General features: G+C 45.5%; 1 protein-coding gene across 6 annotated transcripts in view; it reads left to right on the forward strand.

Annotated features, from left to right (window-relative positions):
- MTOR (mechanistic target of rapamycin kinase) overlaps positions 1-17892 on the forward strand; it is a 157150-nt gene extending 139258 nt beyond the window's left edge. For 3 of the 6 annotated variants that reach the window (XM_016953950.4, XM_016953953.4, XM_063786339.1), the window contains 11 exons: positions 1636-1783; positions 2392-2514; positions 6940-7022; positions 8563-8635; positions 9145-9219; positions 9581-9716; positions 11116-11181; positions 14699-14779; positions 15058-15138; positions 16145-16250; positions 16927-17892. In XM_016953950.4, coding sequence (XP_016809439.2) covers positions 1636-1783; positions 2392-2514; positions 6940-7022; positions 8563-8635; positions 9145-9219; positions 9581-9716; positions 11116-11181; positions 14699-14779; positions 15058-15138; positions 16145-16250; positions 16927-16942 — 988 coding nt within the window. In that variant the 3' untranslated portion in view covers positions 16943-17892. Of the gene's footprint in view, positions 1-1635; positions 1784-2391; positions 2515-6939; positions 7023-8562; positions 8636-9144; positions 9220-9580; positions 9717-11115; positions 11182-12674; positions 12915-14698; positions 14780-15057; positions 15139-16144; positions 16251-16926 lie in introns of all 6 variants that reach the window. The other 3 variants (XR_010148262.1, XR_010148265.1, XR_010148263.1) reach the window with 3 other exon arrangements.
- Positions 17893-24485: the final 6593 nt, after the last annotated feature.

Consider the following 24485-nt stretch of genomic DNA (forward strand, 5'->3'; position numbering starts at 1 on the left):
TGGCCAGGCATGGTGGCTCACATGTAATCCTGACACTTTGGAAGGCTACAGCAGGAGGATTGCTTGAGACCAGGAGTTCAAGACCATTCTGGACAAAAAAGTGAGACCCTGTCTCTACAAAAAATAAAAAAATCAGCTGGGCATGGTGGCTCATGCCTGTCGTCCCAGCTCCTTGGGAGATGGAGGCAGAAGAATCATCTTAGCCCAGTTGGTTGAGGCTGCAGTGAGACAAGGTTGTGCCTCTACACTCTAGCCTGGGCAGCAGAGCAAGACCCTTTCTCTCAAAAAATAAAGATAGGCTGGGCACAGTGACTCACGCCTGTAATCCCTGTCTCTACAAAAAAAAAAAAAAAAACTGGGCACAGTGTAGTCCCAGCTACTCAGGGGGCTGAGGCAGGAGAATCACTTGAGCCTAGGAGGTCGAGGCTACAGTGAGCTGTGATGGGGCAACTGTGCTCGAGCCTAGGTAACAGCGAGACCCTGTCTCAAAAAGTAAATAATATTTTTTAAATGTTTTAAAAATGAAAAATTAAGTTATAAAATTTTATAACTTAATTTATAACCAAGTTCTTCCAGAGTTTTTAGGGTATTTTCATTGGGAAATGCCTTTAACAACCTCCAAAGAATCCAGCAGGGAGCAATTTGTGGCAGGTAGACTGGAGAGTCTACAGATGGGATGGGTCTGACCCCTTGTGGGATGAAAGCCAAACCTTTCCCATCGTCCGTATTCTGGCACTCCTCTTCCTGTTAAAACCATGAGAATTCACTTGAGAGGTATTTTAGTCACTTGATTGTTCCCCCAAAGCCATGAGTTTCTTGGGCAGGTTGAGGAGACCCATGTTGCTTTCACTGCACCATCAATGCACTGTCTTTCTGTGATGCCTTATTCTTCACAAAGCATCCCTCAACACACACTTCACACCAGCCTGCTGCGGCGGGGGCTCATTAAAAATAGTCAGGGCTGCCGGGCGCGGTGGCTCACGCCTGTAATCCCAGCACTTTGGGAGGCCAAGGAGGGTGGATCACGAGGTCAGGAGTTCGAGACCAGTCTGGCCAACATAGTGAAACCCTGTCTCTACTAAAAATACAAAAAATTAGCCGGGTGTGGTGGTGTGCACCTGTAATCCCAGCTACTCGGGAGGCTGACGCAGGAGAATCGCGTGAACCCAGGAGGTGGAGGTTGCAGTGAGCTGAGATAGTGACACTGCACTCCAGCCTGGGCAACAGAACGAGACTCCATCTAAAAAAAAAAAAAAAAAAAAAGGGCTGGGTGCAGTGGCTTAGGCCTGCAAGCCAGCACTTTGGGAGGCCGAGGCAGGCGGATCACGAGGTCAAGAGATTGAGACCATCCTGGCCAACATGGTGAAATCCGTCTCTACCAAAAATAAAAAAATTAGCTGGGCATGGTGGCACACACCTGTAGTCCCAGCTACTCGGGAGGCTGAGGCAGGAGGATCACTTGAACCCAGGAGGCAGAGGTTGCAGTGAGCCAAGATTGTGCCACTGCACTCCAGCCTGGGCAACAGAGCAAGACTCTGTCTCAAAAAAGAAAAAAAATAGTCTGCCTGTGTTCTGAGCTGCTCAAGGGTATACTCTCTTTACGGTACACTAACCCTGCTTTTCTGTGGGCCCCAGCATCCAGAGATATGCTGTCATCCCTTTATCGACCAACTCGGGCCTCATTGGCTGGGTTCCCCACTGTGACACACTGCACGCTCTCATCCGGGACTACAGGGAGAAGAAGAAGATCCTTCTCAACATCGAGCATCGCATCATGTTGCGGGTATGTGATGCGGCCACGAGAGCTAGTGCCCCTTCCGTGGCAGGGAATCTCCGTAGCGCTGCTTCTCTCATTCCTCTCTGTATGTCTGTCACTGAAAAATCTCTTTGAGAGAATCAGCTTTGAAGAAGGTTTAATAAAGTGAGTCCTAAAGCAGATAAGCTTGTAAGAAACTGAAGGACCCTTAAGCTGAGAAATTGTTTTCACCATCCTAGGGAAGACTAGACATAAATATTCGTCACCATATATTTACTAATGTATACAAATCACTGGCCATATGGAGAAATAATGTTTAGTAGATGTGTAAGTAATAAGAAAGAGAATTGCTTGTTTTCCAAAACCTTGAAACTTCCAGTACTCTCATCTGCACAGAAGGCCTATAACTGAGGTGAGGTCTCGTGTTTTTCCCTTATGCCTTGGGGTTCCAGTGGTCATCAGGTTAGAGTGGTCACTTCGTTTCTTCTTTTGCCATGTTCTTACTTCCCTTCTCCTTTGGCTATGATGGGGAAATTAGAACTCAGCTCTGCCTGGACCCCAAGCCTTGTTTCTTCCTGGACCCAAACTACATGTCTTAGGCTGCTCTCTTACTGAACAGTTGTGTCCTGATGCAGATGGCTCCGGACTATGACCACTTGACTCTGATGCAGAAGGTGGAGGTGTTTGAGCATGCCGTCAATAATACAGCTGGGGACGACCTGGCCAAGCTGCTGTGGCTGAAAAGCCCCAGCTCTGAGGTAGGCCACTGGGCCCTGCAGACCTGCGCTCTCCTGGAACCCCCACTCGCAATAGGATGGCCCTCCCATCTGTTCATGTGCACACAGCGGCTCTTCTTTGCTGTGATTGGCTGTAGAGCGTGTCCAGACTTTTCTAACAAAAATGAAATGGGTGAGCAAGACAAGTTCACAGAGTTAGAATGAGTAGTTTAATATTTCCTCCAGAACTCTTTATATATTAAAGAATTAAAGATAGTTGTCTTTTTTATATATGTTACAAATTTCCTATTAACTTAGTTTTTAAATTTTGCTAATGGTGTGTTCTTTGGTTTGGAGTTTTTGTTTGGTTTGGTTTGGTTTTTGATACACAGTCAGCCCTCCATATCCGTAGCTTCTGCATCTGTGGATTCAGCCAACCCTGGATAGAATATTTTAAAAATATATATATAACAATAAGAGATGTAAATTTTTAAAAATATAGTAGAATGACTGTTTACATTGTATAACATTCACATTGTATTAGGTATTATATGTACCCAAGATGATTTGAAATATAAGGGAGGTTGTGCATAGGTTACATACAATACTATGCCATTTTATTAAAAAGTTGTTTTTGGCTGGGTGCAGTGGCTCACACTTGTAATCCCAGCACTTTGGGAGGCCAAGGCAGGAGGATCACTTGAGCCCAGGAGTTCAATACCAGCCTGGGCAACATAGTGAGACTCCATCTCTTTTTTTTTTTTTCCCCCACCCAGGCTGGAGTGCAGTGGCAAGATCTCGGCTCACTGTAACCTCTGCCCCCTGGGTTCAAGCGATTCTCCTGCCTCAGCCTCCCCAGTAGCTGGGATTACAGGCACGTACCACCATGTGGGTTAATTTTTGTATTCTTAGTAGAGACAGGGTTTCACCATGTTGTCCAGGCTAGTCTCAAACTCCTGACCTCAAGTGATCCACCCACCTTGGCCTCCCAAAGTGCTGGGATTACAGGTATGAGCCACCACACCTAGCCTGTGAGACCCCATTTCTACAAAAAAATTAGCCGGGCGTGGTGGTACACACCTGTAAGCCCAGCTACTCGGAAGGATCATTTGAATCCAGGAGAATGAGGCTGCAGTGAGCCATACCATGCCACTGCACTCCGTCCTGGGTGACAGAGCAAGACCTTGTCTCAAAGCAATTTTATATATATTTATATTTATATATATATATATATATATATATATTTTTTTTTTTAGAGACAAAGTCTCACTGTGTCACCCAGCCTGGTCTTAAGCTATCCTCCTGCCTTGGCCTCCTAAAGTGCTGGGATTAGAGACATGAGCCACCATGCCCAGCCTACACCATTTTATATAAGGCACTTGAGTATTGCAGATTTTGGTATCCGATGGGGGCCCTAACTTAGAGATGACTGTACAGGCATTTTTTAAAGTTAGAAGTTACCAAATTTTTAATCCTTTTCTTTAAAGTTTCTTCCTTTGGTTTGTTTTTGTTTTTTGTTTGTTTGTTTGTTTGTTTTGTTTTGTTTTGTTTTTTGAGACAAGGTCTTACTCTGTTACCCAGGCTGGAGTGCAGCGGCACGATCTCGGCTCACTACATACTCCGTCTCCCAGGTTGAAGTGATTCTCCTGCCTCAGCCTCCAGAGTACCTGGAATTACAGGCGCGTGCCACCATGCCCAGCTTTTTTTTTTTTTTTTTTCCCGAGACGGAATCTCGTTCTGTCACCCAGGCTGGAGTGCAGTGGCGCGATCTCGGCTCACTGCAAGCTCCGCCTCCCGGGTTCACAGCATTCTTCTGCCTCAGCCTTCTGAGTAGTTGGGACTACAGGCACCCGCCTCCATGCCCGGCTAATTTTTTTTTTTGTATTTTTAATAGAGACGGAGTTTCACCATGTTAGCCAGGATGGTCTCGATCTCCTGACCTCGTGATCCGCCCGCCTCAGCCTCTCAAAGTGCTGGGATTACAGGCGTGAGCCACCGCTCCCGGACACTCTTTTGTATTTTTAGTAGAGACAGGGTTTCACTGTGTTGGCCAGGCTGGTCTCAAACTCCTAGCCTCGAGTTATCCGCCCTTCTCAGCCTCCCAAAGTGCTGGGATTACAGGCATGAGCCACGGCGCCTGGCCTCTTCCTTTGGTTTTATATTTAGAAAGGCCCACTCCACCTTGAGGTTCTTTTTTTACCTATATTTTCTTATACTAGTTACAGGGTTTTTTTTACATTTAAGTCTTAACCCAAGTCAGACACTATGGTACACACCTGTAGTCTCAGCTACTTGGGAGGCTGAGGCAGGAGGATTGCTTGAGCCCAGGAGTTCAAGGCTGTTGCACATTAAGACCACACCTATGGGCGGGGTGCAGTGGCTCACTTCTATAATCCCCACACTTTGGGAGGCCAAGGCAGGTGGAATGCTTGAAGCTCAGGCGTTTGAGACCAGCCTGGGCAGCGTCGCAAAACCCCATCTCTACAAAAAATAAAAAATTAGCCGGGCATGATGGCACTTGCCCATTGTCCCAGCTACTTAGGAGGATGTGGCGGGAGGATCACTTGAGCCGGGAGGCAGGGGTTGCAGTTAGCTGAGATTGTGCCACTGCACAATCTGTAACTCAGCCTGAGTGACAGAGCCAGACCCTGTCTCAAAAAAAAAAAAAAAAAAAAGAAGAAGAAGAAAAAGACCACACCTGTGAAAAGCCATTACACTCCAGCCTGGGTAATATAGTGAGACCGTCTCTTAAAAATAAACAAGACCAGGCACGGTGGTTCACGCCTGTAATCCCAGCACTTTAGGAGGCCGAGGCAGGCGGATCACGAGGTCAGGAGTTCGAGACCAGCCTGACCAACGTGGTGAAACCCTGTCTCTACTAAAAATACAAAAATTAGCTGGGCATGGTGGCACGTGCCTGTTATCCTAGCTACTCAGGAGGCTGAGGCAGGAGAATCACTTGAACCAGGGAGGCAGAGGTTACAGTGAGCCAAGATTGTGCCATTGCATTCCAGCCTGGGCAATAGAGCAAGACTCTGTCCAAAAAAAGAAAAAAAAACAAACTTAACTAAGTTTGGAATTTAAGGTGTAACTTTATTTTTTTAAACCAGCCTGACCAACGTGGTGAAACCCTGTCTCTACTAAAAATACAAAAATTAGCTGGGCATGGTGGCACGTGCCTGTTATCCTAGCTACTCAGGAGGCTGAGGCAGGAGAATCGCTTGAACCAGGGAGGCAGAGGTTACAGTGAGCCAAGATTGTGCCATTGCACTCCAGCCTGGGCAATAGAGCAAGACTCTGTCCAAAAAAAATAAAAAAAAAAAACTTAACTAAGTTTGGAATTTAAGGTGTAACTTTATTTTTTTAAACATGACTAGCCATGACCACACTGTTGGCCAAATAATTCATCCTTTCCCTGCTATTTAGAAGATTTTGTTTTTATTGAACACTGAATTTTCTTTTATTTTATTTTTTGAGAGAGAGTTTCGCTCTTGTTGCCCAGGCTGGAGTGCAGTGGCATGATTTTGGCTCACTGCAACCTCTGCCTCCTGGGTTCAGTGATTCTCCTGCCTCAGCCTCCTGAGTAGCTGGGATTACAGGCACGCACCACCACATCCGGCTAATTTTTGCATTTTTAGTAGAAACGGGATTTCACCATGTTGGTCAGGCTGGTATCAAACTCCTGATCTCAGGTGATCCACCCACCTCGGCCTCCCAAAGTGCTGGGATTACAGGCATGAGCCACCGTGCCCAGCCTAAACACTAAATTCTACGTGTCCTTGGATTTCTTTCTAGGGCTCCTCTTCTGTTTCATTGCTCTTTCGGCCTGTTTCTCAAGTTCCATGGTGTTAATACAAGTCCCTTCTCAGCGGCTATCGTCATCTATCTTTTTTCTTGAGGCTGTTAACATCTTTATACTCATAAGGGGATATCCTTAAACTGATATTTTTCATTTACTCAGATCTTTAAGTCTAACATATTTCTAATTAAGTTTAATTCAAGGCATAGTTCATTGTTAGAATTGTGAATGAGGTCTTTATAATGTTATACATTCTAACCAGTTATTGATGGACTGTAAGAAAACAACTGATTAGGCCAGGCACAGTGGCTCAGGCCTGTGATCCCAGCATTTTGGGAGGCCGAGGCAAGCGAATCACTTGAGGTTAGGAGCTCAAGACCAGTCTGGCCAACATAGTGAAACCCCATCTCTACTAAAACTACAAAAATAAGCTGGGAGTGGTGGCGGGTGCCTGTAATCTCAGCTACTCAGGAGGCTGAGGCATGAGAACCACTTGAACCCGGGAGGTGGAGGCTGCAGTGAGCCAAGATAGCACCACTGCCTTCCAGCCTGGGCGACAGAGCGAGACTCGGTCTCAAAAGTACAAACCAAAGACAGCTTATTAGAGTATAATTATGTTGAAATTAAAGTTTCCAGAACCGTAGTTCACATGCACTCCTGTGTTCTAGGTGTGGTTTGACCGAAGAACCAATTATACCCGTTCTTTAGCGGTCATGTCAATGGTTGGGTATATTTTAGGCCTGGGAGATAGGTGAGTAATTTAATTTGGTTTTTTTAGTCTTCTTTCTCCATTGTAGTTTTCCTGAATGGTTTCATTTGGTTTTCCAATTAAATATATGGCTTTTTGGTAAATAAATATTGGTATCGTATATGTAAGGTCTCTTTTACAACATTAGCCTTAGTTCCCTATTGATTGTGATGCCATCAGAAGAATACATCAAACTAAAGAAAAGGAAAAATAGTTCAAGCTGGGTGCAGTGGCTCATGCCTGTCATCCTGGGAGGCCAGGGTGAGAGGATCACTTGAGCCCAGGAGTATGAGACCAACTTGGGCAATAGCAAGACCCCATCTCAATAAAGCCCCACATAGTTCAAGGATACTACTTTCTCCTTAGTCTGGCTTAATGTATTAAAAGCTGTATTGCAGGGCAGACTCATTGGCTCATGCCTATAATTCCAGCACTTTGGGAGGCTGAGGTGGGAGGATCACTTGAGCCTAGGAATTTGAGACCAGCCTGGGCAGCATAGCAAGATCCCGTCTCTACAAAAAATAAAGTAATTAGCCAAGCATGGTGGCATGCACCTGTAGTCCCAGCTCTTTGGGAGGCTGAGGTAGGAGGATCACTTAAGTCCAGAAGGTCAAAGCTGTAGTGAGCCGTGATTGCACCACTGTGTTCCAGCCTGGTCAACAGAGTAAGACTCTGTCTCAAAGAAAAAAACAAAAATACTAAATCATATTGATTTTATTGATTCAAGAAACATTTGTCAGTCACCACTGTGCTAAGATAAATCATTTTATTTCTGTAATTGAAACCAACCAAAGTAGATCCTTCTGATATTTTTGCATAATAAGTTTTGTCCAAATGTACTGACTGAAAATGTAATTTACGAATGTTCAGAAATGGACTCACAAGAATGTAAAAAAGACTGGTTCTCTGATGTCTACTGTTTTTCTCCTGGAATCATGTCTCATGCAACTATTTGAGAGTAAAAATAATTTTACCCCACAAAAATAGTAGATTTTTGTTTTTAAAAGTCTAGCAGAATATCTGTTGATAAAAGCCAGGTGGTTGCCGGGATTGGCTCAGGGACTTAAGGAGATGAGACCCTGTTACGGCTGCTCAGTAAAAATGATAGAGCCTTGTCACCAGAAGGTGCCAGTGCTGCCAGAAATGACTTATTAGGTCACCAAAGACCTCAGAAAAGCACAGTATCTCAGTACAGTGGGACAACCTGTGATTCACACATAAGCCCACATTTCAGCAGGAGTTGGCAAACTGTTTCTGTAAAGGACCAGTTAATAGGTCGTTTTAGGCTTTGTGGGCCCTTTGGTCTCTGTCACAACTAGTCAGCTCTGCTGTCGTAGCATGGAAGCAGCCTGGAACAGTACTTAAACAAGGGAGCGTGCTGTGTGTTCCAGTAAAACTGGACTTGCAGAAGTGGAGGTGGAGGGGCTGGATTGGCTGAGGGCTATCGTTTGCCAACTCCTAGCTTACAGTATCACGTACTTATTGATTTTTTCATCCGTTATCTCTGTTGATCCCTCCCTGATCTGTCTTCTGTTTCTCAAAGACACCCATCCAACCTGATGCTGGACCGTCTGAGTGGGAAGATCCTGCACATTGACTTTGGGGACTGCTTTGAGGTGAACACATGTTCTAGAACCCCAACCTCATCTTCCCGGGTGATCACTTTTCCCCCTCCTCTGACACTGTAGGCAGACTTAAGCCCAAACTGCCTTACTCTTAACCCCTGCTGGCCCTACCAAGGCTGTAGTTAAGTCAGTCTAAGAAATGAAATCTGGGCTCTTAGTTGGACTCTAACCCCCTTGGAGCAAGGGCTGCTGTTCACATGCCCTCTGAGTAGAGTAGGCCCCTACCTTCCATACCACCTGTTGCCCAAGAGCCTGGACACGATGCACATTTGTCTTTTTTCCTTTTTGTTTTCTCTTCTTTTCTGTTGTTTGTTTCTTCTTTTTTTTTAAGTTGTCTTTCAAATCCCTGTGACAAGTAGTCTCACTAAACCCAAGCTGCTTCATTTCTCTGCTATAATTAAAATCAGTGCAGGTGATGCAGAGGAAAGCCACCTGCTCCACCTGGCTCCAGGTAAAGAAAATAAACATTGATTTGGCTTTTCCCATTTATTATTCTGTAGGTTGCTATGACCCGAGAGAAGTTTCCAGAGAAGATTCCATTTAGACTAACAAGAATGTTGACCAATGCTATGGAGGTGAGTGGATATCGGGAACGAGCTGCTTCCAAATGGGATCAGGACAGTTACAGCCTTCTCTGAGAACACGCTTATTAGAGCCCATCAGTTCTCCAAAGTGCCTTTGTGATTTTTGTAGCAGTTTTCTGTTATTTCCTATTGTGTTAGAAATGACCTATCTATGAAAGGCTTACCACTTCACTTCTGACCTGGTTTTCTGTGGATCACAGTCCTGCCCTGATTCCTTCTCCTAAGACATTCTCACCCTGATACGTCAACATGGCCTGTGTCTGCTTCCTAAGTGAGGGTAACAGACCCCCTCAGCTTGCTTTGGGTGGAGAGTTAGTAACTCCTGTGGTGAGTGGCTCTGTCCCATTTCTAGGTTACAGGCCTGGATGGCAACTACAGAATCACATGCCACACAGTGATGGAGGTGCTGCGAGAGCACAAGGACAGTGTCATGGCCGTGCTGGAAGCCTTTGTCTATGACCCCTTGCTGAACTGGAGGCTGATGGACAGTGAGTATCATCAAGTGCCTGGGAGCTGAGCTCAGTGGCTCACGCCTGTAATCCTAACATTTTGGGAGGCCAAGGCAGAGGAGTTGCTTGAGGCCAGGAGTTCGAGACCAGCCTGGGCAACATAGTAAGACCCCTTTCTGCAAAAACTGAAAAAATTAGGCGTGTATTAGTCTGTTCTCACGCTGTTATAAAGAACTGCCTGAGACTGGGTAATTTATAAAGGAAAGAGGTTTAATTGACTCACAGTTCTGCTTGGCTGGGGAGAACTCAGGAAACTTACAACCATGGTGGGAGGGGAAGCAAACACATCCTTCTTCACTTGGGGGCAGAAGAGGGAAGTACAGAGTGAAGGGGAGAAAAGCCCCTTATAAAACCACCAGATCTCATGAGAACTCAGTCACTATCATGAGAACAGCATGGAGGAACCATCCCCATGATCTAATCACCTCCCATGAGGTCCCTCCCACAACACATGGGGATTACAATTCGAAGTGCAGTTCAAGATGAGATTTTGGGTGGGGACACAGCCAAACCATATTAAGGTGGGTACAGTGGCACATGCCGGTGGTCCTACCTGCTCAGGAGGCAGAGGCAGGAGGATCACCTGAGCCTGGGAGGTTGAGGCACAGTGAGCTATGATCATGCCACTGCTGCACTCTAGCCTAGGTGACAGCGTGAGACCTTGTCTCAAAAAAATAAAAAATAAAAAATTTAATTTTAAGAATAAAAGAAAACAAATAAAAAATAAAATCAAGTGTGTGGAAGCTGGGGTTGGCAGCCTCCCAAATTAGCAATATCCAGCACATAACATTTTACAAACCTATGCCCCTTCAAGCCTGCAGCCTGGGATACATTGCTGAGCTATTGCATTACATTTGCACAGAGTAACTCTGACACCTGGAAAAGAACTTCAAGTATTTTTATTAACTAAAACAGAAAATGCCATTATCAATTTAGATACTAAAATATTCTTCAGTATTAACCAAGTATCCTAGTGATTTTTCTCTGGGCTTTATATAGAATAGTGAGCTGAAATTTTAATAAGAAACGCAAACAGTTATGATTTGGGACAGCAGTATCTTCATCTACCCTTTGTTCTGCCACCTTAGGGGATGTTCACCAAAAGAGCTTCTAATCCATTGAAATTAAATCATACTTTGACCTTATATTATCTGTATTACATTGTCTAAGTCCAAATCAACAGTATAGAGTGTCCCCCTGGGTTTCACATCCCATGCTACCACCCACCCACTTATTCCTGAGTAATATGTCTGTCATCTCTTTTTTGGGGGCTATAGCTTTACAAACAATTATATTTTTATGACTGGAAGAAAATAACCAAGTTTCTTTCAAGTCAAAATTTGAAGCATGTTTCAATACTCTTTATTTCTCTCGCTAGCAAATACGAAAGGCAACAAGCGATCCCGAACGAGGACGGATTCCTACTCTGCTGGCCAGTCAGTCGGTAGGTGCATCCACGGGAGGTTGCAAAGGCTCTCCCCCTTGTGCAGAGTGTTTGTAGAGTGGGGTGGGCTTCAGTCGGTGGGTGCATCCCGCAGGACGTTACAGAGGCTCTCCCCCTTGTGCAGAGTGTTTCTAGAGTGGGGCAGGCTTCAGTTGGTGGGTGCATCCTGCAGGACATTACAGAGGCTCTCCCCCTTTTCCAGAGTGTTTCTAGAGTGAGGTGGGCTTCAGTCAGTGGGTGCATCCCGCAGGACATTACAGAGGCTCTCCCCCTTGTGCAGAGTGTTTGTAGAGTGGGGTGGGCTTCAGTCGGTGGGTGCCTCCCGCAGGACATTACAGAGGCTCTCCCCCTTGTGCAGAGTGTTTCTAGAGTGGGGCAGGCTTCAGTCAGTGGGTGCATCCTGCAGGACATTACAGAAGCTCTCCCCCTTTTCCAGAGTGTTTCTAGAGTGGGGTGGGCTTCAGTCGGTGGGTGCCTCCTGCAGGACGTTACAGAGGCTCTCCTCCTTGTCCAGAGTGTTTCTAGAATGGGGTGGGCTTCAATCAGTGGGTGCATCCCGTGGGAGGCTGCAGAGGCTCTCCCCCTTGTCCAGGGTGTTTCTAGAATGGGATGGGCTTTGTTATTGACAGTAGGAGGCATAACTTAAAGTGGTAATGGCTACTGAACATGAAGGAAGTAAATCTAGTTTTCTCGTGGTTCTTGACAGTGATAGTTTTGCAAAGGTGCTATTACTGCTAGCTTATCACCTGATAAGCATTTAATTGAACTTCAAATACTTGGTCTAGAAATATTTACTGAGCACCAAGCAGCTAATATGTTTTTTATTTACTGTTTCACACATGGAGTGGGTACCTGAAGCTCTGAGATTTTTATCAAACTATCTGATTTTAATCTATCTGTAAAAACACAGTTTAAAGTATGTCTGAATATCAGCTCACTAATGGTGTCTGGGTTGGAATAATTATTAACAATATTACCTTGGTCCTCAAGCATTGATAATAGCTCAGAAATGGGAAGATGGAAGCAGCAGAAATTTATTTGCGTTGCTGGGAGGAACCCTGGAACCACATGGAACAGTGTTTCTAGGAGCGTGACTCACAGAGCAGGGGTCTAGAAGACTTGTGTCCCTCTGAGAGCCAGAGTCCTTTTTGTGTGTGGAAACCTCTCAGGAGTGTTTGAGTCAAGCTGTTTAACTTTTATTTTATTTGTATTAGTTTCCAGCACACACAGCATTGAAGTTACTGGTTTTGGGGGGGTTTTTTTGTTTGTTTGTTTGTTTGTTTGTTTTTGAGTAAAACTGTTTAACTTTGTTTAGCCCTCCCCTCTTCCCCGCACTCCCCATCCCACCCCTTTTTTCCTTCGTGACATTTAGCAACACCCTACATAGTTCATACTTTGGGAATTACTGTTAGGGTGTAAAAAAGTATATATTTTCTACAAATGTTTACAGAGCACTTACAACTAGTTAATAAACTAAGCCAAATAATGTCTAGGGGTGCAAAAAGAAAATGTGAGGTACAGTGGTCGCCTGAAGAAGCACAGAAAGCATTACAGAATTGACCATAACCTGCTTGAAATAGTCAGAGAGCAGGAGACTCTGCCGTGGAGCCTGCGGGTGCTTTCGTGTGGAGTAGGGCTGTGGAGATTCAGAAAAGGGGACTTCACTGTGAACCGTAGCTGCGAAGAGAGCACTTGGGTTGGTGGCATCTAACCATCACTTCACCTGACAAAGGGTAATTTTTCTTTTTTTTTTTTTTTTTTCTTGAGACAGAGTCTCACTTTGTCACCAAGGCTGGAGTATGGTGGCGCAGTCTCGGCTCACTGCAACCTCTGCCTCCCGAGTTCAAGCAATTCTCCTGCCTCAGTCTCCCAAGTAGCTGGGATTACAGACGCATGCCACCATGCTCAGCTAATTTTTTTGAATTTTTAGTAGAGATGGGGTTTCACCATGTTGGCCAGGCTGGTTTCGAACTCCTGACCTCAAGTGATCTGCCCGCCTCGGCCTCCCAAAGTGCTGGGATTACAGGCGTGAGCCACCCCACCTTGCCAAAGGGTAATTTATCCTTATTGGATGGATGGAATCTGATGGGTAGAAAGGAAAAGGGTGTTTCAGGCAAGAAATTGGGATACTGGGTTATAATGTCATACATGGACACTGTGACAGGATTTGTGAATGCCTGAATCACCAGGCTCATAGGACGCACAGTCTCTGGGGGAGCTTATACTGGTGGCTGGTCTCAAACGAAGTGTGCTGAGACTTACTGGCTTCATTCTCAGGGCCCACCTCCCTAACAATTCTCAAGTGGCTACTATATGCTGTCTGTAGCATACAGAAGGGAACTAGGACAGCCAGTTCTGCTGCACCAGATGGTGGTGGATTTGGTTGTTTAGCTTAAAAGTTAAATTCCAGCTGGGTGTTGTGGTGCACACCTGTAAGCCCAGGAGGAGCACTTGAGCCCAGGAGTTTGAGACTAGCCTGGGCAACACAGCAAGACCCTGTCTCAAAAAAAAAGAACTTCCAATGGATCATTAATAGAAGTATAACTATCACCCGGGTGTGGTGGTTCATGCCTATAATCCCAGTACTTTGGGAGGCCCAGGCAGGCGGATCACCTGAGGTCAAGAGTTTGAGACCAGCTTGACCAACATGGAGAAACCCCATCTGTACTAAAAATACAAAATAAGCCAGGCATGGTAGCGCATGCCTGTAATCCCACCTACTCGGGAGGCAGGAGAATCTCTTGAACCTGAGAGGCAGAGGTTGCAGTGAGCCGATATCGTGCCACTGCATTCCAGCCTGGGCAACAAGAGCGAAACTCCGTCTCAAAAAAAAAAGAAGTATAATTATCACTACCTTCATTCAGAAGGTCTGTGATGTACAAGGACAGCATTCAAAAAACTTCATAATTCTGATTTCAGACTCTTCTCTGCTAAAAGCCATAATCAGTGGAGGGTGAACCTAACACCTGAGGACTTTTTCTACCCAGAGCTGATATGAAAATTCCTCCAAGGAATAACATTTCAACCTTGTGTGTGACACATTCCAAAGTTAATTTTCTTTATCAGTTTTTGTCCAAACACATTTTGTCACGAGGCTTTTGACCTGTTCTTATTCCTATGAGTTTATTTTGTTAATGCAATTTGCCTGAAAATCCATGTTTCAATTCTGATAAGCACCAAATTTTTTCAATAATTATTAACTCACATTTGAAAATGGCTTTACAGATTTAAAATTTTTTTTTTTTTTTTTTTTGCAAATGGAGTCTCAGGCTGGTCTTGAACTCAGCTACTCAAGTGATCCTTCCACCTCAGCCTCTTGAGTAGCTGAGATTACAGCTGTGTCCAGCTTAAAACTTTGAAATACATAAAGAGTAACATAAAACTTTCCTTCTCTTTTCCCCTTTAGGGTAGGTAGGGCAGGCGTTAAAGGAATAGAGTGCGTAGAGAATTAGATGCTAACACCAACAGTGGCTTTTTGGTGTTTGAATTTTCTGTTAATTGATTTCTTTTCCCATAGAAATTTTGGACGGTGTGGAACTTGGAGAGCCAGCCCATAAGAAAACGGGGACCACAGTGCCAGAATCTATTCATTCTTTCAGTAAGTTCAGCCTCTGAGGAACTGCACCAATGACTAGCTCATTAAGAAAATAGCAGCTGTGTTATACCCTGAGAGGGGTCAACAAGATGAAGCAACAAAACTGCCTTTGAGCAGAAAAGGTTCCATGAGTTTCTCATTATATTCTGAGGACAAAGACGGACATAGAGGAAGGATTGCTTAACACTTACAAAAGTGAATATTTGAGAAAAACAGGGCACCCATTGAACCTGTTGTATTGCTCCCATTCTTACAGTTATTTCTACTTTTGTGTATTCCAGTTGGAGACGGTTTGGTGAAACCAGAGGCCCTAAATAAGAAAGCTATCCAGATTATTAACAGGGTTCGAGATAAGCTCACTGGTGAGTGTGTCATGTGTTTACTTAAAAGGGACATAAAATCTGAGCACACTTTCCTCTCTCTGAGTGGTGGTCAGCCCCATGTCCAGTGGTGTTAGTGATGAGCTTTGGCACCATGCAGCTGACAAAGAGTGTCTTTGAGGTCATCAGTTAAACATTGTCTCTGATTCTTCTTTCTGATGACTGATAACAGTACTTAATGTTAGTTTAATCTCATTTAACTCAGGAGGTGAATAAATTTCTTTTGGGTCCAAAATCAGCCAAATTCAGAGAAGTGTTTTTTAATCATGTCTTTTTTTTGTTTGTTTGAGACAGTTTTGCTCTTATTGCCCAGTCTGGAGTTCAGTGGCTCCATCTTGGCTCACTGCAACCTCTGCCTCCCAGGTTCAAGCAATTCTCCTGCCTCAGCCTCCCGAGTAGCTGGGATTACAGGTGCACGCCCAGCTAATTTTTTGTGTTTTTAGTAGAGATGGGGTTTCACCATGTTGGGCAGGCTGGTCTCAAACTCCTGACCTCAAGTGATCCACCCACCGCACCCGGCCGAATTTTTCTTTTTTTCTTTTCTTTTCTTTTTTTTTTTTTTGAGACAGGGTCTTGCTCTGTCACCCAGGCTGGAGTGCAGTGGTGCGATCTTGGCCCACTGCAACCTCCACCTTCTAGGTTCAAGTGATTCTCTTGCCTCAGGCTCCCAAGTAGCTGGGACTACAGGCATGTGCCACCACACTCGGCTAATTTTGTATTTTTAGTAAAGACAGGGTTTCACCATGTTGGCCAGGCTGGTCTTGAACTCCTGACCTCAGGTGATGTGCCTGCCTCAGCCTCCCAAAGTGCTGCGATTACAGGCGTGAGCCACCGCACCTGGCCAAACTTTTCAAATCCAACTATGATGGTATCCTTCATTTTCATGTCTGAGGATAAGGTGTTGGCACAGACAGTTAAGCCCACAGGGAACAAGAAGTGCATCGATTGCCAGGAAGAGAGTGAAATGTTTTTGTTCCTCCTGTGCTAGGTCGGGACTTCTCTCATGATGACACTTTGGATGTTCCAACGCAAGTTGAGCTGCTCATCAAACAAGCGACATCCCATGAAAACCTCTGCCAGTGCTATATTGGCTGGTGAGTGGGGCTCTCAAAGTGACTTTGTTAAAACAAGCAATCAGGTCCCAAGCCTAGGCCCCAAAGCCAGAGTAGCAAAAAGAGATTTGGTGAGGTATCTGTAAAGGGCAGTTAGAGCTCAGGTCTCTTTAAAAATTCATATTTACTGCATGTGCCCATTGTTATAAAAAAAGAAACTGAGAAATATGGATGCATACTTGGAAGGCAAACACTAAAATTAAAATTACATTAAGATAAGTGGTTCAGGAGAATAGGCAAGGCTTGTTTGTGAGGGGTTCCTTTTGGGTTTTGCTGTCAGTCCAGTGCAGAGATACAGGAAGGGCAAAGGAAAGAAAAAGCTAGAGCAGTGACAGAGAGAAGGAGATAAAAAGACAGATTTATGATCTGGGAGTCTAACCTCAAGGACCACTCTGGGGTGTGCTTTGATTAATTGCCCAAGGCATGCTTGAAGGCAGAAACTTGAGAGAGTGGGCGCTGGGGAAGTGTCGTTGCGGGACCTCGGTGGGCATTAGCCTTGACTGGAAATGATGAGTGTGTCCCATGCAATTAGCTGTGGGAGAGCTCAGGGAATACCCTAGGGTTGTCAGACCTTGGCCTTTTCATTTTCAAGTTATCTGTGTAAACCTTTGAAGAAGCTCAAATTATTAAAATATTCCTTTTCTTTCTGCCTTCTTAGGTGCCCTTTCTGGTAACTGGAGGCCCAGATGTGCCCGTCACGTTTTTTCTGAGGCTTTTGTACTTTAGTAAATGCTTCCACTAAACTGAAACCATGGTGAGAAAGTTTGACTTTGATAAATATTTTGAAATGTAAATGAAAAGAACTACTGTATATTAAAAGTTGGTTTGAACCAACTTTCTAGCTGCTGTTGAAGAATATATTGTCAGAAACACAAGGCTTGATTTGGTTCCCAGGACAGTGAAACATAGTAATACCACGTAAATCAAGCCATTCATTTTGGGGAACAGAAGATCCATAACTTTAGAAATACGGGTTTTGACTTAACTCACAAGAGAACTCATCATAAGTACTTGCTGATGGAAGAATGACCTAGTTGCTCCTCTCAACATGGGTACAGCAAACTCAGCACAGCCAAGAAGCCTCAGGTCGTGGAGAACATGGATTAGGATCCTAGACTGTAAAGACACAGAAGATGCTGACCTCACCCCTGCCACCTATCCCAAGACCTCACTGGTCTGTGGACAGCAGCAGAAATGTTTGCAAGATAGGCCAAAATGAGTACAAAAGGTCTGTCTTCCATCAGACCCAGTGACGCTGCGACTCACACGCTTCAATTCAAGACCTGACCGCTAGTAGGGAGGTTTATTCAGATCGCTGGCAGCCTCGGCTGAGCAGATGCACAGAGGGGATCACTGTGCAGTGGGACCACCCTCACTGGCCTTCTGCAGCAGGGTTCTGGGATGTTTTCAGTGGTCAAAATACTCTGTTTAGAGGAAGGGCTCAGAAAACAGAAATACTGTCATGGAGGTGCTGAACACAGGGAAGGTCTGGTACATATTGGGAATTATGAGCAGAACAAATACTCAACTAAATGCACAAAGTATAAAGTGTAGCCATGTCTAGACGCCATGTTGTATCGGAATAATTTTTGTGCCAATAAATGACATCAGAATTTTAAACATATGTATATGAGTGGCGTTTTAGTCATAATTTTGATCAGTTCAAAAAGGAAGCATTTACTCTCTTCAGCACTCAGCCTTTAGTAAACACTCTGTAGTAGGAATGACAGAGGACGTAAGGGTGTACGTGACATGGTCCCTTTCCTCAGACTGTTCCCAGGCCAGACAGGTGGAGACAGCATGCCACTGAAGTGAACAGAACTTACCCCGGCCAAGTGCTGAGAAGAGGCATGTATGGGCCACAGGTAGGAGCGCGAATTCCACCAGGTGAGCCTGGAAAGCCCCATAGAAAGGGGGACATTTGGCATGGGTCTTAAAGAGGGGTGGGAGTCTGTCAGATGAACCAAGGGGGGACATTCTCAGCAGAAAAGGAAGTGTGAGGCACTGCTGTAAAAGCAAGGTACCCATAGCAGTGGCAAGTATCACTTGGACCATTTGAAATCATAGGTACGTGGACCATTTTTAATATACAAAACTGGCATTTTCTTATGGCTGCACCTCATAGTTCAGCATATCTGGCTCAGTGGTCAGTGGGGAATAAAGGGAGTAACAGGAAAATAATAGGAACTAAAGGAGGCAGGAAAGTAGTACGGGGCTGGGGCCAGACCGGGGCCTCCCTCAGTTCAGCAGCAAGGAGTATGAACCTGATGCTGTGAAGTTTGAAAACGGAGTATTATCTGAGTGGTGTTTTTTGTTTTTGTTTTTGTTGGAGACTGGGTCTCGCTCTGTCACCCAGGCTGAACTGCAGTGGCACAGTCATGGCTCACTGCAGCCTCAGCCCCCTGGGCTCAGGTGATCTTCCCGCCTCAGCCTCCCAATTAGCTGGGACTGCAGATGCGCACCCCCCCCCCCCAGCTAATATTTGTATATTGGGGGAAATTCACCCTCGATATTTCACATAGGTTCTTTTCTATATTCCCTAAGTGTCAGCCGGTCTGAGAAATAAAGGGACAGAGTACAAAAGAGAAATTTTAAAGCTGGGTGTCCAGGGGAGACATCACATGTTGGCAGGTTCCATGATGCCCCCCTGAGCCATAAAACCAGCAAGTTTTTATTAGTGATTTTCAAAAGGGGAGGGAGTGTACGAATAGGGTGTGGGTCACAGAGATCACGTGCTTCACAAGGTAATAGAATATCACAAGGCAATGGAGGCAGGGCAAGATCACAGGACCGGGGCAAAATTAATATTGCTAACAAAGTTTCAGGCACGCTTTGTCATTGATAACATCTTATCAGGAGACAGGGTTTGAGAGCAGACAACCGGTCTGACCAAAATTTATTAGGCGGGAATTTCCTCGTCCTAATAAGCCTGGGAGCGCTACGGGAGACTGGGGCTTATTTCATCCCTACAGCTTTCACCATAAAAGACGGCCACCCCCGAAGCAGCCATTTCAGAGGCCTACCCTCAGGGATGCATTCTTTTTCTCAGGGATGTTCCTTGCTGAGAAAAATAATTTAGCGATATTTCTCCCATTTGCTTTTGAAAGAAGAGAAATATGGCTCTGTTGTGCCCGGCTCACCGGCGGTCAGAGTTTAAGGTTATCTCTCTCATTCGCTGAACATTGCTGTTATTCTGTTCTTTTTTCAAGGTGCCCAGATTTCATATTGTTCAAACACACATGCTCTACCAACAATTTGTGCAGTTAACGCAATCATCACAGGGTCCTGAGGCGACATACATCCTCATCAGCTTATGAAGATGATGGGATTCAGAGATTAAAGTAAAGACAGGCATAGGAAATCACAAGGGTATTGATTGGGGAAGTGATAAGTGTCCATGAAATCTTCATAATCTATGTTCAGAGATTGCAGTAAAGACAGGCGTAAGAAATTATAAAAGTATTAATTTGGGGAACTAATAAATGTCCATGAAATCGTCACAATTTATGTTATTCTGTCATGGCTTCAGCCAGTCCCTCCATTCAGGGTTCCTGACTTCCCGCAACATTTTTTGTAGACAATGGGGTTTTGCCATCTTTCCCAGGCTGGTCTTGAACTCCTGGACTCAAGCAATCTGCCCCCCCTCAGCCTCCCAGAGAAGCCACTGTGCCCAGCCCTGAGTGGTGTTTTTAAAAGGCAACTGGTGGCCAGGTGCAGTGGCTCACACCTGTAATCCCAGCACTTTGGGAGGCTGAGGCAGTTGGATCACCTGAGGTCAGGAGTTGGAGAGCAGCCTGGCCAACGTGGCCAAACCCCGTCTCTGCTAAAAATACAAAAGTTAGCCAGGTGTGGTGGCATACACCTGTAATCCCAGCTACTGGGGAGGCTGAGGCAGGAGAATTGCCTGAACCTGGGAGGCGGAGGTTGCAGTGAGACAAGATTGCACCACTATGCTCCAGCCTGGGCAACAGCAGGACTCCGTTTCAAAAAAAAAAAAAGGCCGGGCATGGTGGCAGGTGCCTGTAATCCCAGCTACTCAGGAGGCTAAGGCAGGAGAATTCACTTGAACCGGACAGCAAAGGTTGCAGTGAGCCGAGATTGCACCACTGCACTCCAGCCTGGGTGACAGAGCAAGACTGTTTCCAAAAAAAAAGGTGAATTTAAATCTCAATGGTGATACTAATAACAGTTCTAACACTCACAGCTAGAAAGTCACATACCTACTTGGATTTTCTGTTACAGTCCTAAACCATGTATCACCTATTTGCTCCAGAAAATATGGTCACCATAACTTTCTTGGCTCCAGATGAAATAACTCTCAGTGACTACAGTGATGTTACCATTCATGAACGATAAAGGTGTGAGAATGATAAAGGCAGGAAAATGGTGGCCATCAGTGATAAAGATATATTCTTTAGGATATAAGAGTCTGGATTAAGGTCTTTGGTGAATCCGATAGGTTTTAAGTTATATCTAAGCAAAGCCTTCTGGGTGTGTTGAGACAAATTATCAAAGGCAGAGGAGGAGCTAGTGGAGGCCTTTAAATACAGTTTAGTCCAGCCAGGCATGGCAGCTCATGCCTGTAACCCCAACACTTTGAGAAGCTAAGGTGAGAGGATTGCTTGAATCTAGGAGTTTGAGACCAGCCTGGGAAACATAGTGAGACCCTGCCTCTACAAAAAATAAAAAAATTCGTTGGGCATGGTGGCATGGGCCCAGTCTACCCTGGATGCTGAGGCCAGAGGATTGTTTGAGCCCAGGAGTTCAAGCTTACAGTAAGCTATGATTGTGCCACTGCACTCCAGCCTGGATGACAGAGACCCTATCTCTAAAAATAAATACATAAACAAGGATGAAGATCTTTATGATGATCCACTTAATTAATAGTAAATATATTTTCCTTATAATTTGCTTAATTTATTGTAAGAATACAATACATACACACAATATGTGTCAGTTGACCGTTTGTTATTGGTAAGGCCTTTGGTCAACAGGAGGCTATTAAGTTTTGGGGGAGTTAAAAGCTATATGTGGATTTTCGACTGCTCAAAGGGATGGGAGCCCCTAATCACCAGATGTTAACAAGTTAACTGTATTTTTTCTTTTTTTTTTTTTTGGAGACAAGGTCTGGCACTATCACCCAGGCTGGGGGGCAGTGGTGCAATCTCAGCTTACTGCAACCTCCACCTCCCGGGCACGAGTTGTCCTCCCACCTCAGCCTCCTGAGTAGCTGGGACTACAGGTGCATGCCATCACACTCGGCTAATTTTTGTATTTTCTGTAGAGACTGATTCTTGCCATGTTGTCCAGGCTGATCTCAAACTGGTGAGCTCAGGCCATCCTCCCACCTCAGCCTCCCAAAGTGCTAAGATTACATGTGTGAGCCACTGCGCCCAGCCAGTTGTATTTTTTAAGAATCAAGGCTGAGGCTGGGCATGGTGGCTTATGCCTATAATCCCAGCACTTTGGGAGGCCGAGGCGGGTGGATCACGAGGTCAGGAGTTTGAGAGTAGCCTTGCCCACATGGTGAAACCCCATCTCTTACTTAAAAATGCAAAATTAGCTGGGCGTGGTGGTGCACGCCTGTAACCCCAGCTACTCAGGAGGCTTGAGGCAGGAGAATCACTTGAACCCAGGAGGCGGAGGTTGCAGTAAGCCAAGATCGTGCCATTGCACTCCAGCCTGGGCAATAGAGTGAGACTTCATCTCAAAAAAAAAAAAAAAAAAAGAATCAAGGCTGTAGTGTCAACTTACTAAGTTTCAAATATCAACTCCATCTCATAGTACCTTTGTGACCTTGGATAAGTTACGTAGATTCTCTCTGCTTGTCTCCTCTGAAAGTGTGGGTAAGCCCTACCTTGTGAGGCTGTCTGAAAGACAAGATAATCCATGGAGGAGCATTTAGCACAGCCTGACATGTGGTATTAGGTTGAACCACGTGAAATAGGTCCTCAAAAATACTAAATGAACTAGGCGTTTGTCCTGCCAGAGTACCTGTGTACCTGAAGCACACACACGGAAAAAGTGAAAAGCAAGTATTCTCTTAACTGGATATGCTGAACATTTATTGAAGACTTAATGGGTGGAATGAATTGTATTAAGGGCATCCCATCTCTAATTTCAGGAGAGTGAATCTATCTCTTGAGCTGCCTGATAATTCGGTGCCTCCCTCACAAGAGCTCTTCCAGGAGTTCACTTCACAAATGTGTACTGAGTTCCCACTCTGTGTTAACCAGAATGGTTCCAGCGATGTCTGCAGGAAACAACGTCTGCTTGGAGGAGTTCAGAGGGTACTGGAGGGAGGAAGCACAGTTGGAGCTAGACGCTTTCTTCAGGAGCTTACCTGTAAAGGGCAAGAGAGAGGTGATGGCAGTTGGAAGGAGATGTGGGAGCCAGTGTTTTTTCCTTTTCTCTTTTAGTTGGGAAAGATGTCAGTGTACTTGTAGGCTGTTAGGAATGAACCAATAGAGAGGGAAAAGATAGATCTGGGGGGCAGGGGAGGTGTCATTAATTGCAGGAGTCAAGACCAAATGGGTGAGGGGAACACAACCAGCCAGAGCTTGGGAGGAGGTGACTTTAAATATGAGGCTGGGCCGGGCACAGTGGTTCCTGCCTGTAATCCCAGTGAGGTGGGAGGACGGCTTCAGCCCAGGAGTTCGAGACCAGGTTGGTAAGATGCAGTCTAAATAATTAAGCCAGGCGCTGGTGGCGCACACCTGTAATCCCAGCACTTCGGAAGGCCAAAGCAGGTGGATCACTTGAGGTCAGGAGTTCAAGACCAGCCTGGCCAACATGGTGAAACCCCATCTCTACTAAAAATACAAAAAAAAAAAAAAAAAAAAAAAAAATTAGCCGGGCATTGTGGCACACGCCTGTAATCCCAGCTACTTGAACCCAGGAAGCGGAGGTTGCAGTGAGCTGAGATTGCACCACTGCACTCCAGCCTGGGCAGCAGAGTGAGACTCTGTCTCAAAAAAAAAAAAAATAAACAGGGCAGGCACGGTGGCTCCGCCTGTAATCCCAGCACTCTGGGAGGTCGAGGTGGGAGGATCACAAGGTCAGGAGTTCGAGACCAGCCTGGCCAATATGATGAAACCCCGTTTCTACTAAAAATACAAAAAAAATTAGCCGAGCGTGGTGGTGTGTGTCTGTAATCCTAGCTACTCGGGAGGCTGAGGCAAGAGAATTCGTTGAACCCGGGAGGCAGGAGGTTGCAGTGAGCCAAGATTGCGTCACTGCACTCCAGCCTGGGCAACAGAGTGAGACTCCATCTCAAAAAAAATAAAAATAAAAATAGGCTGCACGCTGATGACTCGTATCTGTAATCCCAGCACTTTGGGAGAGCAAGAGTGAAACTTTGTCCCAAAAACATGGTTTTTTTTGTTTGTTTGTGACAAGGTCTCACTCTGTTGCCCAGGCTGGAATGCAGTGGTTCGATCTCGGCTCACTGTAACCTCCACCTCCCGGGCTCAAGCCTCAGCCTCCCCAGTAGCTGGGATTACAGGCATGTGCCACCACGCCCAACTAATTTTTGTATTTTTAGTATAGACAGGGTTTCACCATGTTGGCCAGGCTGGTCTCCAACTCCCGACCTCAGGTGATCCACCCGCCTCGGCCTCCTGAAGTGCTGGGATTACAGGTGTGAGTCACGGCGCCCAGCCTCAAAAACATAACCTTAAAAAGAAATTTTTGAGACAGGGTTTCATCCTGTCACCCCGGCTGGAGTGCAGTGGAGCCTCCACCTCCTCGGCTCAAGCAACCATCCCACCTCAGCCTCCCGAGCAGCTGGGACTACAGATGCGCACCACCACGCCCGGTAATCCCGGTTTTTTTTTTTTTTTAATTTTTTAAATAAACACGAGGATAAGCGGGGCTCGTGGCCCTCGCCTGGGGTCCCAGCTACTTCGCAGGCTAAGGTGGGAGGATCTCTTGAGCCCAAGAGTTCGAAACCAGATTAGGCAAACCTCGTGTCAAAAATATATGTGATAGTCAGGTCCTCCAGGCCGCACCCTCGATCACAGGGTTGTTGGGATGATACAATATGAGGTAAAAGAACGTGAAATTCACGCCAGAGCGCTCGAAAGTGCCACCCTAATCGCAGGCTTCCCAACCTAATCGCAGGGGCCCCAGCCTAATCGCAGGCTTCCCAACCTAATCGCAGGCGCCCCACCCCAATCGCAGGCTCCCCACACTATAAGCGCCGCTTCGACCTGGCGC

Source organism: Pan troglodytes, chromosome 1 (assembly GCF_028858775.2).
Source record: "Pan troglodytes isolate AG18354 chromosome 1, NHGRI_mPanTro3-v2.0_pri, whole genome shotgun sequence".
Classification (NCBI taxonomy): Eukaryota; Metazoa; Chordata; class Mammalia; order Primates; family Hominidae; genus Pan; species Pan troglodytes.